General features: G+C 37.9%; 1 protein-coding gene across 1 annotated transcript in view; it reads left to right on the forward strand.

Annotated features, from left to right (window-relative positions):
- The window catches only part of NDUFAF2 (NADH:ubiquinone oxidoreductase complex assembly factor 2), a 187,633-nt gene that overhangs the window by 133,695 nt on the left and 39,529 nt on the right, over positions 1-14,409 (forward strand). The window contains exon 3 of the mRNA XM_030843888.2: positions 8,082-8,122. Coding sequence (XP_030699748.1) covers positions 8,082-8,122 — 41 coding nt within the window. The remainder of the gene's footprint in view (positions 1-8,081; positions 8,123-14,409) is intronic.

The following is a 14,409-nucleotide window of genomic DNA, read 5'->3' on the forward strand; positions in this document are numbered from 1 at the left end:
AACTGTCCACTTACTCTACAACCTGGAAATTCTGCTAGGTGTTTACCCAGAGACATAAATAAGTCTGCCCAAATACTTGTACCCAATTTTTTCACAGCAGTTTTATTCATAACAGCCCAAAACTGAAAACTGCCCAAGTAGTGAGTGGATAAACACATTGTCATTTTTCCATACAGTGGAATACCACACAGCAGTAAAAAGAATAAACTGCTGCTATGCTTGTTGTGTTTGTTTTTTTATTACTCCATATGAATATTACCACAAATTTAGCAGCTTAAAATGGCACACATTTATCATCTCCCAGTTCCTGTGGTCAGGAGTCCAGGCATAGCCTATCTGGGTTCTCTACTTAGGGTCTCACAAGTCTGCAATCAGGGCGTCAGCCAGGGCTGCATTCGTTACTGACCAGTGCTCTTGGACTCCTTAATCACTAGAAATTGGTAAGCGACCAGACAAGAAATTCAAGCAAGGTTTTACTGGGACTAGTGCTATAGCACGAGGGAGCAAAAACAAGTAACAGGTTCCCTTGCTTACTCCTCGAGTGGGGTGGGCAGCTGGTTCCTTATATGGGATGAGGGTAGGGGTGTGTCCAGGGCTCGGGCCAGAGGGGTGGCTAAGGTGGTCTGCCCACGCCCTTCATGGTGCTGTGTGCAGGGTTCATGTGCGGTACTCTGCTTTTGCTCCAGTCTCTCCAGAAGTGGCAGTTGGGTTTATGGTCTTTTTGTATCTTATTGTTCATAATTTTCCCCAACTGTGCAAGCACGCAGTTATTTTTAGTCCTTTATAGTTTCTTTGTATTTTGTTGCTGGAGGAGACATTTGTCCAGGTGCAAGCACTGCAACAAAGGATCCCAGGTCCCAACCTGTCTCACATTCTCATCTGGAGGCTTGAGTGTGGAAGGATCCACTTTCCCACACGTGTGGTTGTTGGCAGTATTCAGTTCCTTGCAGTTGTAGGGCTGTGAGCTTCAGTTTTTTGCTTGATGTTGGCCAGAGACCACCATAACCTCCTTGATGTCGCCAGCAGTTTCTTGCCACATAATATTCCCCAACATGGCCTTCTTTTTCCTTACAGTCAGGGAGGGAAAGAGAGACTCCAAAAAGAAGGATGCTATAATCTTATGTAGCATCATCATGTAATCACATACATTCCATGACCTTTGCCATATTTTCATAGTTAGAAGTAAGTCACAGGTCCTGTCCTTACTCAAGGGGAAGAGATCATACAGAGGCATGAACACCAAGTGGTAGGGGTTTTGGAGGTTACCTTCAGAGTCTGTTTTCTATACACAGTAACAGGGATTAAGATTATTTTATATTGAGTAAAAGAAGCTAATGCAAAATAGTACATACTATAAGATTCCATTTATGTGAAATTGTAGATAAGGCAAAACTAATCAACAGTGACAAAGGGTATTGATATAGCACTTACTGGGGGCTGTGGGTGAATTGAGGTGGGTGTTTGCATGTAGTCAGACACTAGGGAACTTTTGGAGATGATGGAAATGTTCTATACACTGATTGTGGTGCTGGTTACAAGGTTGTATACATTTGTCAGAACTCATGGAATTGCACACTTAAAATGGTTTCACTGTGTTGTATGTAAATTATACTTCAATAAAGTTGATTAAGAAAAAAGAACAGTAATAGCCAGCCATGAGCATCACAAAGTTTGTAACTTAATTGTGCCAAGTAAATCTAATAATATCCTTAAGAAACTGTTTAGAGTCAGTAATCAGAAAATAACTCATTTTGTAATATATCATTTGAAGAATTTTCAACAAATTCTTGTGGTGAAATGTGGAAAAGTTCTTGTGGTGAAAAAGTGAAAAAATGTGGATTTTTTAAATATATTCTTTATGATGTGTCAACACTCAGAACTGGCAAAGATGGTTTTTTGAAAGATGAAGCTTTATTAAAATGTAGTATTTTCCTTTAGTAGTGTAAACACATATTTCTAATGTATCTTTTGGATGCAAACTGTTGATAACCTATCTATAATTTCAGCTCTGAATGGTCACCTACTGAATCTGGTGATAAATTTCTCATTTACCTTAACCCCTGTTGGTACTACTTCTAAAAGTGTATTAGCCATTTTCAGTTCTTATAGAATTTTGAAGAATCTATGCTTCATGAAGTATTTAACTTGCATGTTCACTTTTACGCTCATTATACTGTGTTATATTCCAATAAGAGTATTAAAGTTCAGTGAAAATCTCATGCCCACTGATGAGAATGCAAATGAGTGTTGATGAAAGAATGCTAGGATCTTAAGGCATAAACTGTCCGGTTTTCTTGCTAAATTCTATTCAAACAATGGTTACATTATAATGAAGACTGATACAGAATCCACCATACAAATATAATTAGCAATGGCAAAATCATTATATAATTCGTAATTGAATAGAGGTTCAGTTCCAGATTGTTCTGAGGTTAAAAAATATATAAATGTAATGATTTTATATTAGCGCTTATTTCTGTTCCTTCCTCCTCCTAACCTTTGCCAGCCATCAGCAGGACATTTCCTTTGTTGTATGTAGTGACTGGGAAACTAGGGATGATTATGTAAATGAATGATCACACTGAAAATTTCTAGCTGTAACCTTTATTGGATACATAACAGTGAACAGGCATCAACCATCATCTCAAGAAGACATTTCAAGTATCTGGTTATTGTATAATTATAAATATTGTAAATTATATTGTAGAATTATTTATTTCAGAAATTGCATTTATCTATCTAAACAAAAATCTTCTTCCTTGAGCCATTTAAAACAAAGCTAAAGGAAGCCCTTATATCTTTCCTTAGAGAATAATGTCTCATGAGAGTGAATAGTCTAGATACTACTTAATACGTTATCTGAATTATATTACTTTCTTATATCTATGAATGAATTTTATAAACTTACACAAAACCAGGGTTTAGAAAACACATATCAGAGTTTCTTCAACCTATTCATCCACCGTGGAATTTTAAAAGATTATTTGGATTCTACTGAAGTATTTTTCTTTTCCCAATGTTAAAATAACTGAAAGTGATGTTTTATAGACTCATCAGTAAAGCAAATTGTTGTTTTTCTCATGGTGATAGTAAGTGTGCATTGTGCCATTATATTTTTTAACATGGTCTGATGCCAGTGGTAGTGTTCATAGAGTCTAGAATACATGGCAATCAGGTAAAAAGTGTAATAGGTTTTTGGGGGGGTTTTTTTGTTTGCTTTTTAATTTTTATTGGCGTATAGTTGATTTATAATATTGTGCTAGTTTCAGGTGTACAGCAAAGTGAAAAAAGTGTAATAGTTAATAATGATTTTTATTTTAGATAATATGGAAGTGTTTTGCTTTTTAAATTTTATTTATTTATTTATTTATTTATGGCTGCCTTGGGTCTTTGTTGCTGCGTGCAGGCTTTCTCTAGTTGTGGCGAGTGGGGGCTACTCTTTTTTTTTTTAAACATCTTTATTGGAGTATAATTGCTTTACAGTGGTGTGTTAGTTTCTGCTTTATAACAAAGTGAATCAGCTATACATATATCCCAATATCTCCTCCCTCTTGCATCTCCCTCCCACCCACCCTATCCCACCTCTCTAGGTGGTCACAAAGCACCAAGCTGATCTCCCTGTGCTATGAGGCTGCTTCCCACTAGCTATCTGTTTTACATTTGGTAGTGTATATATGTCCATGCCACTCTCTCACTTTGTCCCAGCTTACCCTTCCCCCTCCCTGTATCCTCAAGTCCATTCTCTAGTAGATCTGTGTCTTTATTCCCATCTTGCCCCTAGGTTCTTCATGACCATTTTTTTGTTTGTTTTTTAGATTCCATATATATGTGTTAGCATACGGTATTTGTTTTTCTCTTTCTGACTTACTTCACTCTGTATGACAGACTCTAGATCCATCCACCTCACTACAAATAACTCAATTTCGTTTCTTTTATGGCTGAGTAATATTCCATTGTATATACGTGCCACATCTTCTTTATTCATTCATCTGTCAGTGGACACTTAGATTGCTTTCATGTCCTGGCTGTTGTAAATAGAACTGCACTGAACATTGTGGTACATGACTCTTTTTTTTTTTTTTTTTTGCGGTAGGCGGGCCTCTCACTGTTGTGGCCTTTCCCGTTGCAGAGCACAGGCTCCGGACGCGCAGGCTCAGCGGCCATGGCTCACGGGCCCAGCCGCTCTGCGGCATGTGGGATCTTCCCGGACCGGGGCACAAACCCGTGTCCCCTGCATCGGCAGGTGGACTCTCAACCACTGCACCACCAGGGAAGCCCCATGACTCTTTTTGAATTATGGTTTTCTCAGGGTATATGCCCAGTAGTGGGATTGCTGGATCATATGGTAGTTCTATTTTTAGTTTTTTAAGGAACTTGCATACTGTTCTCCATAGTGGCTGTATCAATTTACATTCCCACCAACGGTACAAGAGGGTTCCCTTTTCTCCACACCCTCTCCAGCATTTATTGTTTGTAGATGTTTTGATGACGGCCATTCTGACCAGTGTGAGATGATATCTCATTGTAGTTTTTTTTGTTTTGTTTTGTTTTGTTTTTGCGGTAAGCGGGCCTCTCATTGTTGTGGCCTCTCCCGTTGCGGAGCACAGGCTCGGGACGCGCAGGCTCAGCGGCCATGGCTCACGGGCCCAGCCGCTCTGCCGCATGTGGGATCTTCCCGGACCTAGGCACCGTATCCCTTGCATCGGCAGGCTGACTCTCAACCACTGTGCCACCAGGGAAGCCCTCATTGTAGTTTTGATTTGCATTTCTCTAATGATTAATGATGGTGAGCATTCTTTCATGTGTTTGTTGGCAATCTGTATATCTTCTTTGGAGAAATGTCTGTTTAGGTCTTCTGCCCATTTTTGGATTGGGTTGTTTGTTTTTTTGATATTGAGCTGCATGAGCTGCTTGTAAATTTTGGAGATTAATGCTTTGTCAGTTGCTTCATTTGCAAATATTTTCTCCCATTCTGAGGGTTGTCTTTTTCTTCTTGTTTATGGTTTCCTTTGCTGTGCAAAAGCTTTTAAGTTTCATTAGGTCCCATTTGTTTATTTTTGTTTTTATTTCCATTTCTCTAGGAGGTAGGTCAAAAAGAATCTTGCTGTGATTTATGTCATAGAATGTTCTGCCTATGTTTTCCTCTAAGAGTTTGATAGTGTCTGGCCTTACATTTAGGTCTTTAATCCACTTTGAGTTTACTTTTGTGTATGGTGTTGGGGAGTGTTCTAATTTCATTCTTTTACATGTAGTTGTCCAGTTTTCCCAGCACCACTTATTGAAGAGGCTGGGGCTACTCTTTGTTGCGGTGCGTAGGCTTCTCATTGCGGTGGCTTCTCTAGTTGTAGAGCACAGGCTCTTGGCGCACGGGCTTCAGTAGTTGTGGCACACGGGCTCTGTAGTTGTGGCTCACGGGCACAGGCTGAGGAGTTGTGGCACCCGGGTTTAGTTGCTCCACAGCATGTGGGATCTTCCCGGACCAGGACTCAAACCCATGTCCCCTGTATTGGCAGGTGGATTCTTAACCACTGCACCACCAGGAAAGCTCATGAAAGTGTTTTTGAATCAAGATATATAGTTGTTACTAAAAGGATTATACTTAATGGTAGCCCTAGCATGGGGGTTGGCAAACTTTTTCATTAAAGGGCCAGATGGTAAATATTTTAGGCTTTGTGGGCCATATGGTCTTTGTTACAGCTGCTCAACTCTGCCATTGTAGCCCACATTATAATAGATAATATGTAAATAAATGTGACTGTGTTCGAATAAAACATTATTTACAGAGGCTGAAATTTGAATTTTATTTAATTTTCATGTGTCATGAAATATTGTTCTTTGTTGGTTATGTTTTTCAGCAATTAAAACGAAAAACAAGCCATGGGCCGAATTTTGCTTGCAGGCTATATACCGCTGCCATAGCAGTTGATTTTTCTGAATTAACTTTCTAATCCAAATTAGAACTGAAGATTTATTGCTTAAAACCTTTTAGAGGTATATGGCTCATGGTGAATTATTTTAAAAGAAGTCTCTTTCCTGGGGGAAAAAATGCCCATAAACATAGACAAGTACCCCTTATTTTGACCATAAAGAGGCAGTTGACAGCTTCCATAAACCACTTATTCCTTGATCGTACAGAGGAATCTTGCTGTTGCTAAGCTGGGTTTTCTAATACAGGTCAAAATCCCATTACAATGAATATTTTTATAAAGGGAGTATTTTATAGTGGAAGTATTCATTCAACAACTGTATTTAAGTACCTACTCTTTCGAGGCATTTAGGTGGTAGAAAAATAAATCTCCTGTGGATGCATCCTGCCTTTGACAACCTTCCAGCCTAACGAGAAATATAAAGTTTGTGCAAGTTGTGGCTAGAAATGGACCAAACAGAGCTGGAAGCTAATAAGAATAGGATGCAGAAAATAATAACAGAGATAGAAGTTCAGAAACAGAAATAGAGAAGGCAAAACACTGGGTCTGTATTGAAAATACACGTATGGGGTCAGTGCAAGAGAGAACAAAGTAGGGAGAAATAACTTATCACAGGCCCACAGTTGAATGTTGCTCTTTGTACCCGCACAATCATTCATTACTGGGCTTGTCATGAGGACAGGTCCCACTGCTATTACTTGGATGACAGAAGGCAGGGTAGCAGAGCTAGCCTGTCAGAAGAGAAGGTGGCTGGTGAATGGGCAGAGCTCAGATTTTAGAGCCGGTTCAACCAGCATTTGATTCTCAGACTGTTACTTGCTAAATATGTGAGTTTCGGCAAGTTGCTTAATCTTTAGTTTCCCAATCTGTAAAATGGGGTGAATCTTATTTTTTGACAGTAGTCAGTGTTGTGACCTGTTCCTCTTCCTAGTTTAGTGTTCTTTGCTTGTTGCTTATAAACTTTGAGAAACTGCTTAGTAGAGCATGGATGGTTTTTGGATCCAGAGACAGGGTCAGATCTGGATTCAAATTCCACCATTACTACTTAATGTATAAATTTGGGAATGTCATTGAATTTCTCTATAAAATAAGCATACTTCATGATTTTGTAATGAAGATTGAACTAACTAAAGTGATAAAATAATAGTTTCTACTTTTCAAAGACTATATTCCTTACAGTGTGTTTTCTCACAGTTTCCTATATATCCTCATAGGCCAAGCAGGTTTTGTTGATCTTTGCTTTTTTTGAGTCTGTTATAAAAAATACAGGTTTACTGAATAATAGTGATAGTGATAACTTAGACTTGGATGTTTACTCTGTGCCAGACTCTGAGCTAAGAACTTACATATACTATTTCATATAACTTGCACAATGTAGATACTAAAATCTAGATACTAGTATTATAATTTTACAGGTGGGAAATCTGATGCTTAGAAAATTAAATAACTTGCCTCAGGTAACACAGCTAGTAAGTACTTAAGTTGGGATTTGCACCCCCAAAATCTGCCTCTGCTCTGCTAAGTACTATAACATGTCTTCATGTGATTCTGATACACTTCTCTAGAGGCAGTTGCCCCACTCCCTTCCTATTACTAAAGCATCTAGCACAGTGCCCAGCGTCCAGAAGGCACTTCACAAATATGGGCTCTTTCTACTCTGCCTCTCATCTCCCAAATGTTGCAGCTAAGATACCAACCAGACAAGATAGACTGCTTGCTAGAACAGGTTAGAAGAGAAATCTCTGTAAATGAAAACTTTTCTACATCCATTCTTTTAAATGTTGAGCAATAATTGGTTCACATTTCCAGGATAATGTAACTTTAATATTGCCTTGAAGTTTACTGTATTATGATTTGGCTTATATGCCATATATACCCTAAATTGAATTCAGATGATTATGGGGTATGATTTTAGTTATGAAACTATCCCTTCTACATCCTCCCCACACTTAAGTAATTTTTATGACACAAATCATTCCCTAATATGTTTCTTTTCTGTGCCCCTTCACTAGTATATATGCTACAGGAGAGGAGGGAACTCATGTGCCTAAAACAATATATAACAGGTGCTTAATACATATTTGTTTCATGCATGAATGAATAAAATGTGCAAATTATAGAAAACTTATATTTAAATATTATTTTTCTTTATAGCTTGGATCAGAAAAACAAGAAAGACTCCACCTACTATGGAGGTAAGAATACACAGGAAAATATTCAAATAGGTGTTTATAATGCTGTGTTTCTCAATTGGGAGTTTGTACTCTCAGGGATACGTGAAACCTCTAAAATATATGTGATGCCACCTCTCCAAAGCATTAATTTTACCCCATAGAAAATAATTTCAAACATTTTTATAATAAAATAAATGCACAAATTGTGGGATGTAACAAAATCCATATAAAATGTTAAATGAAATAATAAAAATTTAAAACAAAATAAAAACACTTTAGAGAATGTTTGGACTTACAGCAGCTTGCATTAGGTCATTTCCCTGTCCCCTGGGAGTTCTCTGTTCTGATACTGATGATTTGGTGGAAAAGTTTGAGAAACACTAAATCTCTTGGTCCTCTCTAAATCATGCTCTGCCCTTAATTTTATATAAAACATAAAATTTTATAATTTTATATAAATTTAACACCATCTAGTATCTGAAGAAACTTATTACAATTAGCATGTAATATGTAACACTTGGTAACTAATAGTTGAATTGAATTTTTATTTAAAACTTAAAAACATAGGGAATTCCCTGGCAGTCCAGTGGTTAGGACTCCGTGCTTTCACTGCCCAGGTTCAATCCCTGGTTGGGGAACTAAGATCCTACAAACCACGTGGAGCGGCCAAAAACAAAAAAAAACTTTAGAAACATAGTTTGGGTGGGATGCAGAATAAAAAGCATAGCAATGCTGTGGTATTTGTGTTTTTAAAACATGATTATTTCATAATTTTTATTTTAAAACAATAGCATGAAATGTTCTAAAGTTAATTTGTAAGAAATAAATGTATTTCATAAGAGGGAAGTTTTCAAATTAATATACTACCTATTCCATTTTTTCTGCTACTGAGGACTCCTCTTTTCCCTCCCCTATTCCCTCACTACTACAACTCTGCTGACAATGTAAATGGGCTCTGATACTCAGGCCACACTTTTTAAGAGGTGGGATACTCCAGGGCAGAATTTATGATGACCTATAAATTGGCATACCTATCTTTACTTGTTCCATTCCTCCTGGACTGACTCCATCAAGGTATGTCTGCCTGGAGTCTGAGTGAGCACATCTCTAAGCCTATTTCTAGCTTTGTATGTTGCTTCTACCTTGACCTTGTCTTACTCTTCTCAGACCCTTTTTTCTAATATCAGTGAACCTTGGAATAAAAGCGAAAAAAAGTCAATGTGATCCAATATTCAGAAGTATCCCCTGTGGTTTCCAGTGGTAGGATGGATCAAGGAGCCCTTCTGATTCCCCTTCTCTGGGCCATAATAAGAGCTACTGTTCTCAGAGAAAAAGGTGTTTCTTCTATCCTCCAGACTTTGAAAGCCTTCTTCCATGGAAACATTGATACTTGCAAAGTGATTAGATGGAGGCAACTGCAATAATCAGGCCTAAGGCACTACTCCTATAAATGTTAGGTAATCCCAGTATCTCAGACAAGTTCCAGTCAGAACAGTGAGACCAAGTCATTCCCTCCATGGTGCTCACATTCTTGAATATCTAAAAAGGGGCCCCCTGTTGCCTCTTTTCTAATGTACTGTTAATCACATCATTCTTTATGCTCTTCTGTACCTCCCAACAGACACACACACACACACACACACACACACACACACACACACACAAATGCACACACCCTTTTCTCTCCCTCCTGACCCTTTCCATTGTGTTCCAGGAATTTCCGTTTCTTTATTAGCAAATTACCCTTCACCTTTAATATTGTCCTAGGAACTTTCTCTACCATAGAGCCTCAAGTAAAATCTATGTGTCTAAAAGATAGTGAGTCTCTTTTTTCCTTGAGATAAATTGTGCTCATTTTCCTACAACCCATAGAAAAGGAATTGGGATCGATTGCTTCTACCTTCCCTGAGTCATTTCCAAAATATTATTCCATTTTGTGAGCCCAGGAGAGTGTGGTACCTTTGCAATCCAAGTAGATTTCTCTCGACCTGTTCATCATTTTTATCTTTGCTAACCTCTAGGGCACTCTCCCACACTGATGGCAGAGATTAGAACCAGACTTGCGGTTTTTTCCCCGTCAGTGTCTTCCTAAGTCTTAGCCATTTACTTCTTTGACTTCATCCACACCAGTATCCCTACTTCAATAAACAACCACTTCTGTAGCCACACCTTAGTTCGTGTCATCCCCAAACATCATTCTATCACTAAAACTTATAAACTCTTCAATCCCAGATTTTACATATATCATGTTAAGAGGGAGGAAAAACCTATTTACTGTTAAAATATGTCATGTATACAGAAGACCACAAGAATTAAATGTATTGTTTAATAGGTTATTATAAGGCAAATTCCACCCAAGTCAAGAAACAGAACTTTGCCAGCTACTCATGTGCCCGATCTCAATACAACCTCCTTTCTCCCCACAAAAGCAACCCTGAACCTGACTTTTATAGTAATTGTTTACTCACGTGTTTAAATAATCTTCTCAGCCAAATGTACACTATAGTTTAGACTTGCCCATTTTGTAAAAACTTCATATTTGTTTTAAATCTCTTTCAGTTTATATGTTCTTCCTCCATCACTTTTATTTCCTTACAAATTTGTCTGTTGAAAAACCCAGCCCATTTGACTTAAAGAGTTTGCCACAGTCTAGATTTTGCTGATCTTATGCTCTCTGTGTAATTCAACATGTTCCCCTGCTCCTCTGTCTTTCTTCCACATTGGCAGCTGGATCCAGAAGCTAGATATTGATGTTTGATCTTTTTGTCAAGAATGTAGAAAATGTTTGGCAAGACTACAGGAGAACATTATGTCTGGTTGTCCTTCTTTTTGTGATCTTTGTAATTGCTCATGCTTAATACCTATATCAATTCATTAGAAACAACCTCCTATTCTTGCATATCTGTTGAAACTAGTTTGTTTTCAAGATGCTACCAGTAATTTGAGTTCTCTACTTTTTTTCAAATCACTTAGTGAACTCCCACCCCCAAATAGACTTCTGCCCATATCACCTGTAGACTATGGCTGAAGCTTAGCCAGTAGCAATTAGAATACCACTTACAATAGCATCAGAAAGCATAAAATACCCTGATACAAATTAAGCAAATATATGCGACATGTAGACTTTTTAAAAATATTTATTTATTTGTATGTATGTATGTCTGTGTTGGATCTTCATTGCTGTGTGAGGGCTTTCTCTAGTTGCGGCGAGCAGGGGCTACTATTTGTTGTGATGTGCGGGCTTCTCATTGCAGTGGCTTCTCTTGTTGCAGAGCATGGACTCTAAGCACGCGGGCTTCAGTAGCTGTGGCACGTGAGCAATTGTGGCGCACGGGCTAGCTGCTCCGTGGCATGTGGGATCTTCCATTCTTAACCACTGCACCACCAGAGAAGTCCCAAGACATGTAGACTTAAGACTATAAAACACTGGTGAGAGAAATTAAAGAAGACCTAAATTAATGGGGAGAAATACCTCTTCATGGACTGGAATATTCAATATTGCTAAGATGTTAGTTCTCCCAAACTGATTCACAGCAGTAATTCTTTTTTTTTTTTCTGGCCACGCAGCCTGTGGGATCTTAGTTCCCCAACCAGGGATCGAACCCGTGCCCCCTGCAGTGGAAGTGTGGACTCTTAACCACTGGACCATCAGGGAAGTCCCTCACAGCAGTAATTCTTACGCTTTGTCATGCACCAGTTACAGGGAGGGCTTGTTAAAACACAGATTGCAAGGCCTTATTCCCAGAGTTTTTGATCCACAAGGTCTGAGGTAAGGCCTGAATATTTGCATTCATAACAAGTTCCCTGGTGGTGGTAATGCTGCTGGGCCAGAGCCCTTACTTTGTGAACCACTATCTATAGACTCAATCAAATAAAAATCCAGTTAAAATCCCATTAGACTTGTTTTGGTAGAAATCAACATGCTGATTCTAAAATATATATGGAAATGCAAAGGACCTAGAATAGCTGAAAGCAATCATGAAAAAGGAGACGACAATTAAAGAACTTATGCTGCCTGGCTTTAAGACTTACTCTAAAACTATAATAATTAAGAAAGTGTGGGGACTCTTCTGGCAGTCCAGTGCTTAAGACTTCGCCTTACAATGCAGGGGGTGCAGGTTCGATCCCTGGTCAGGGAGCTAAGATCCCACATGCCTCAGGACCAAAAAACCAAAAAATAAAATAAAATAAAACAGAAACAATATTGTAACAAATTCAATAAAGACTTTAAAAATGGTCCACATCAAAAAAAATATTAAAAAAAAAGACAATGTGGTACTGGCATAAGGATATATAAACAAATAAGTGGAAAAGGATAGAGAGCTTAGAAATAGTATACAGCCAGTTGGTTTTTGGCAGTAGCACCAAAGGAACACAATTAGGAATGGAAAGTCTTCATAACAAGTGGTGCTAGAATAACTTAATATCCATATGGAAAAAGCTGAACCTTGACCCCTACCTCACATCATACACAAATATTAATTAAAGATGGATCATAGACTAAACATAAAAGCTAAAACTATAATGCTTCTACAAAAAGTCATAGTGGCATATCTTCACAACTTCGGGGTATACAGGAGACAGAAAGCACTATCCATAAAGGAAAAACATTGGTAAATTGAACCTGATCAAAATTAAGAGAACAAATATATGGACATCATGGGGGGAAAGGGGAGGTGGGATGAATTGGGAGATTGGGATTGACATATATACACTATTGATACTATGTATAAAATAGATAACCAGTGAGAACCTACTGTATAGCTCAGGGAACTCGGTCCTCTGCGGTGACCTAAATGGGAAGGAAATCTAACAAAGAGGGCAGATATATCTGATTCACTTTGCTGTACAGTAGAAACCAACACGACATTGTAAAGCAACTATACTCCAATAAAAATTAATTGTAAAAACAAACAAACAAAAAACTAATGCTCATCAAAAGAGAACATTAGGAAAGCAACAGACTGGGAGAAAATAAACACAGTACATGTATCTGACAAAGGACTTGCATCCAGACTATATAAAGAACACTTCAACTCAATGATAAAAGACAGAGCTAATAAAAATGGGGTGAAAATCTTGAATTGGCTTTAATAAGATTCAAGAATGGCCAGTAAGCATATGAAAAGATACTTAACATCACTAGTCACCATAATGGGATACCACCACACATCTATGAAAATGGCTAAAATTTAGAAGATTGACAATAACCATAACTAGAGCAACCATAAACATTCATATATAACCATACAGTGCTGATTGGTGTGAAAAAGATATAACTATGTTCAAAAACTGACAGTTTCTTATAAAGTCAAACGTACGCCTACCCTATAACTCAACAGTTTCTCTCCTGGCCACCTTGAAGGCTGAAGGAATCAATTTTTAGGCACACTTCTTGGGAAGCTCTGGCCAAAAGATCTAGTTCCTTGAAATTCCATTTAAGCCTCCTGCCCTGCCCAACTTTCTAGCTTTCCTCCTTATATTTGTTATACCCATCCTACTTTCCAAGGCACTCCTTGCTGTTTCTCAAGCTGAATATCTTTCTCTCCCATCAGCAGGACACTTCTGCTCATGCTTAATTCTGTTTAAAAGGCCCTTTAAAATTCTGTGATACTTTCCTTAACTTTTTTCCCAACTTCTTAACTCATAGTTAGTCACTTCTTTCTTGATATAGCTACGCGGCCTTGTGCACTTATATAACCCTTTGAGTTCAGTATTATAATTACTTGTTTTATGCTGACTATATTATGGGCTATATGGCACAGGGATTATGTCTTATTCATTTATATAACAGACGCACCTAACACAGAACCTGATTCATTATTAGTTAGATAGGCTTTTATTGACAGACTTGAAAATCTCAATGCCATGTAAACATATTACATGGTTTGTATGACACAGTTTGAATTTCCAGCGACCAACTATAAAATAACCCTGAGAAACTGAACATATTTTGAAATTGAGCATTGCTTGTACTTTTTTCATGAAAATTCGGTTTTACTGCAGGTTGCCAATATAGTTCAACACCTGTTCATCAGTTCAGTACAAGTTGAATTAACATTTCACAAAATTAATGAAGTAGACTTTTCCTAGTCTTGACTCTGTCCCGTTAGAAGCCATATGCAGCAAGTATTCTGAAATATTGCTTCTCCTTTCATCCTGACAAGACGGTAGGAAACAAAGTTTTCTGTTTGAAAAAGTAAATAAATGTATTGCCAAGTATTGACAAAATACATGAGTCAGCAACAGGTTTACAGACAGTAGAAGAAATCCGTAATATTAGAGCTCACTCACTTCATTTTTAATAC

This window comes from Globicephala melas, chromosome 3 (genome assembly GCF_963455315.2).
Source record: "Globicephala melas chromosome 3, mGloMel1.2, whole genome shotgun sequence".
Classification (NCBI taxonomy): domain Eukaryota; kingdom Metazoa; phylum Chordata; class Mammalia; order Artiodactyla; family Delphinidae; genus Globicephala; species Globicephala melas.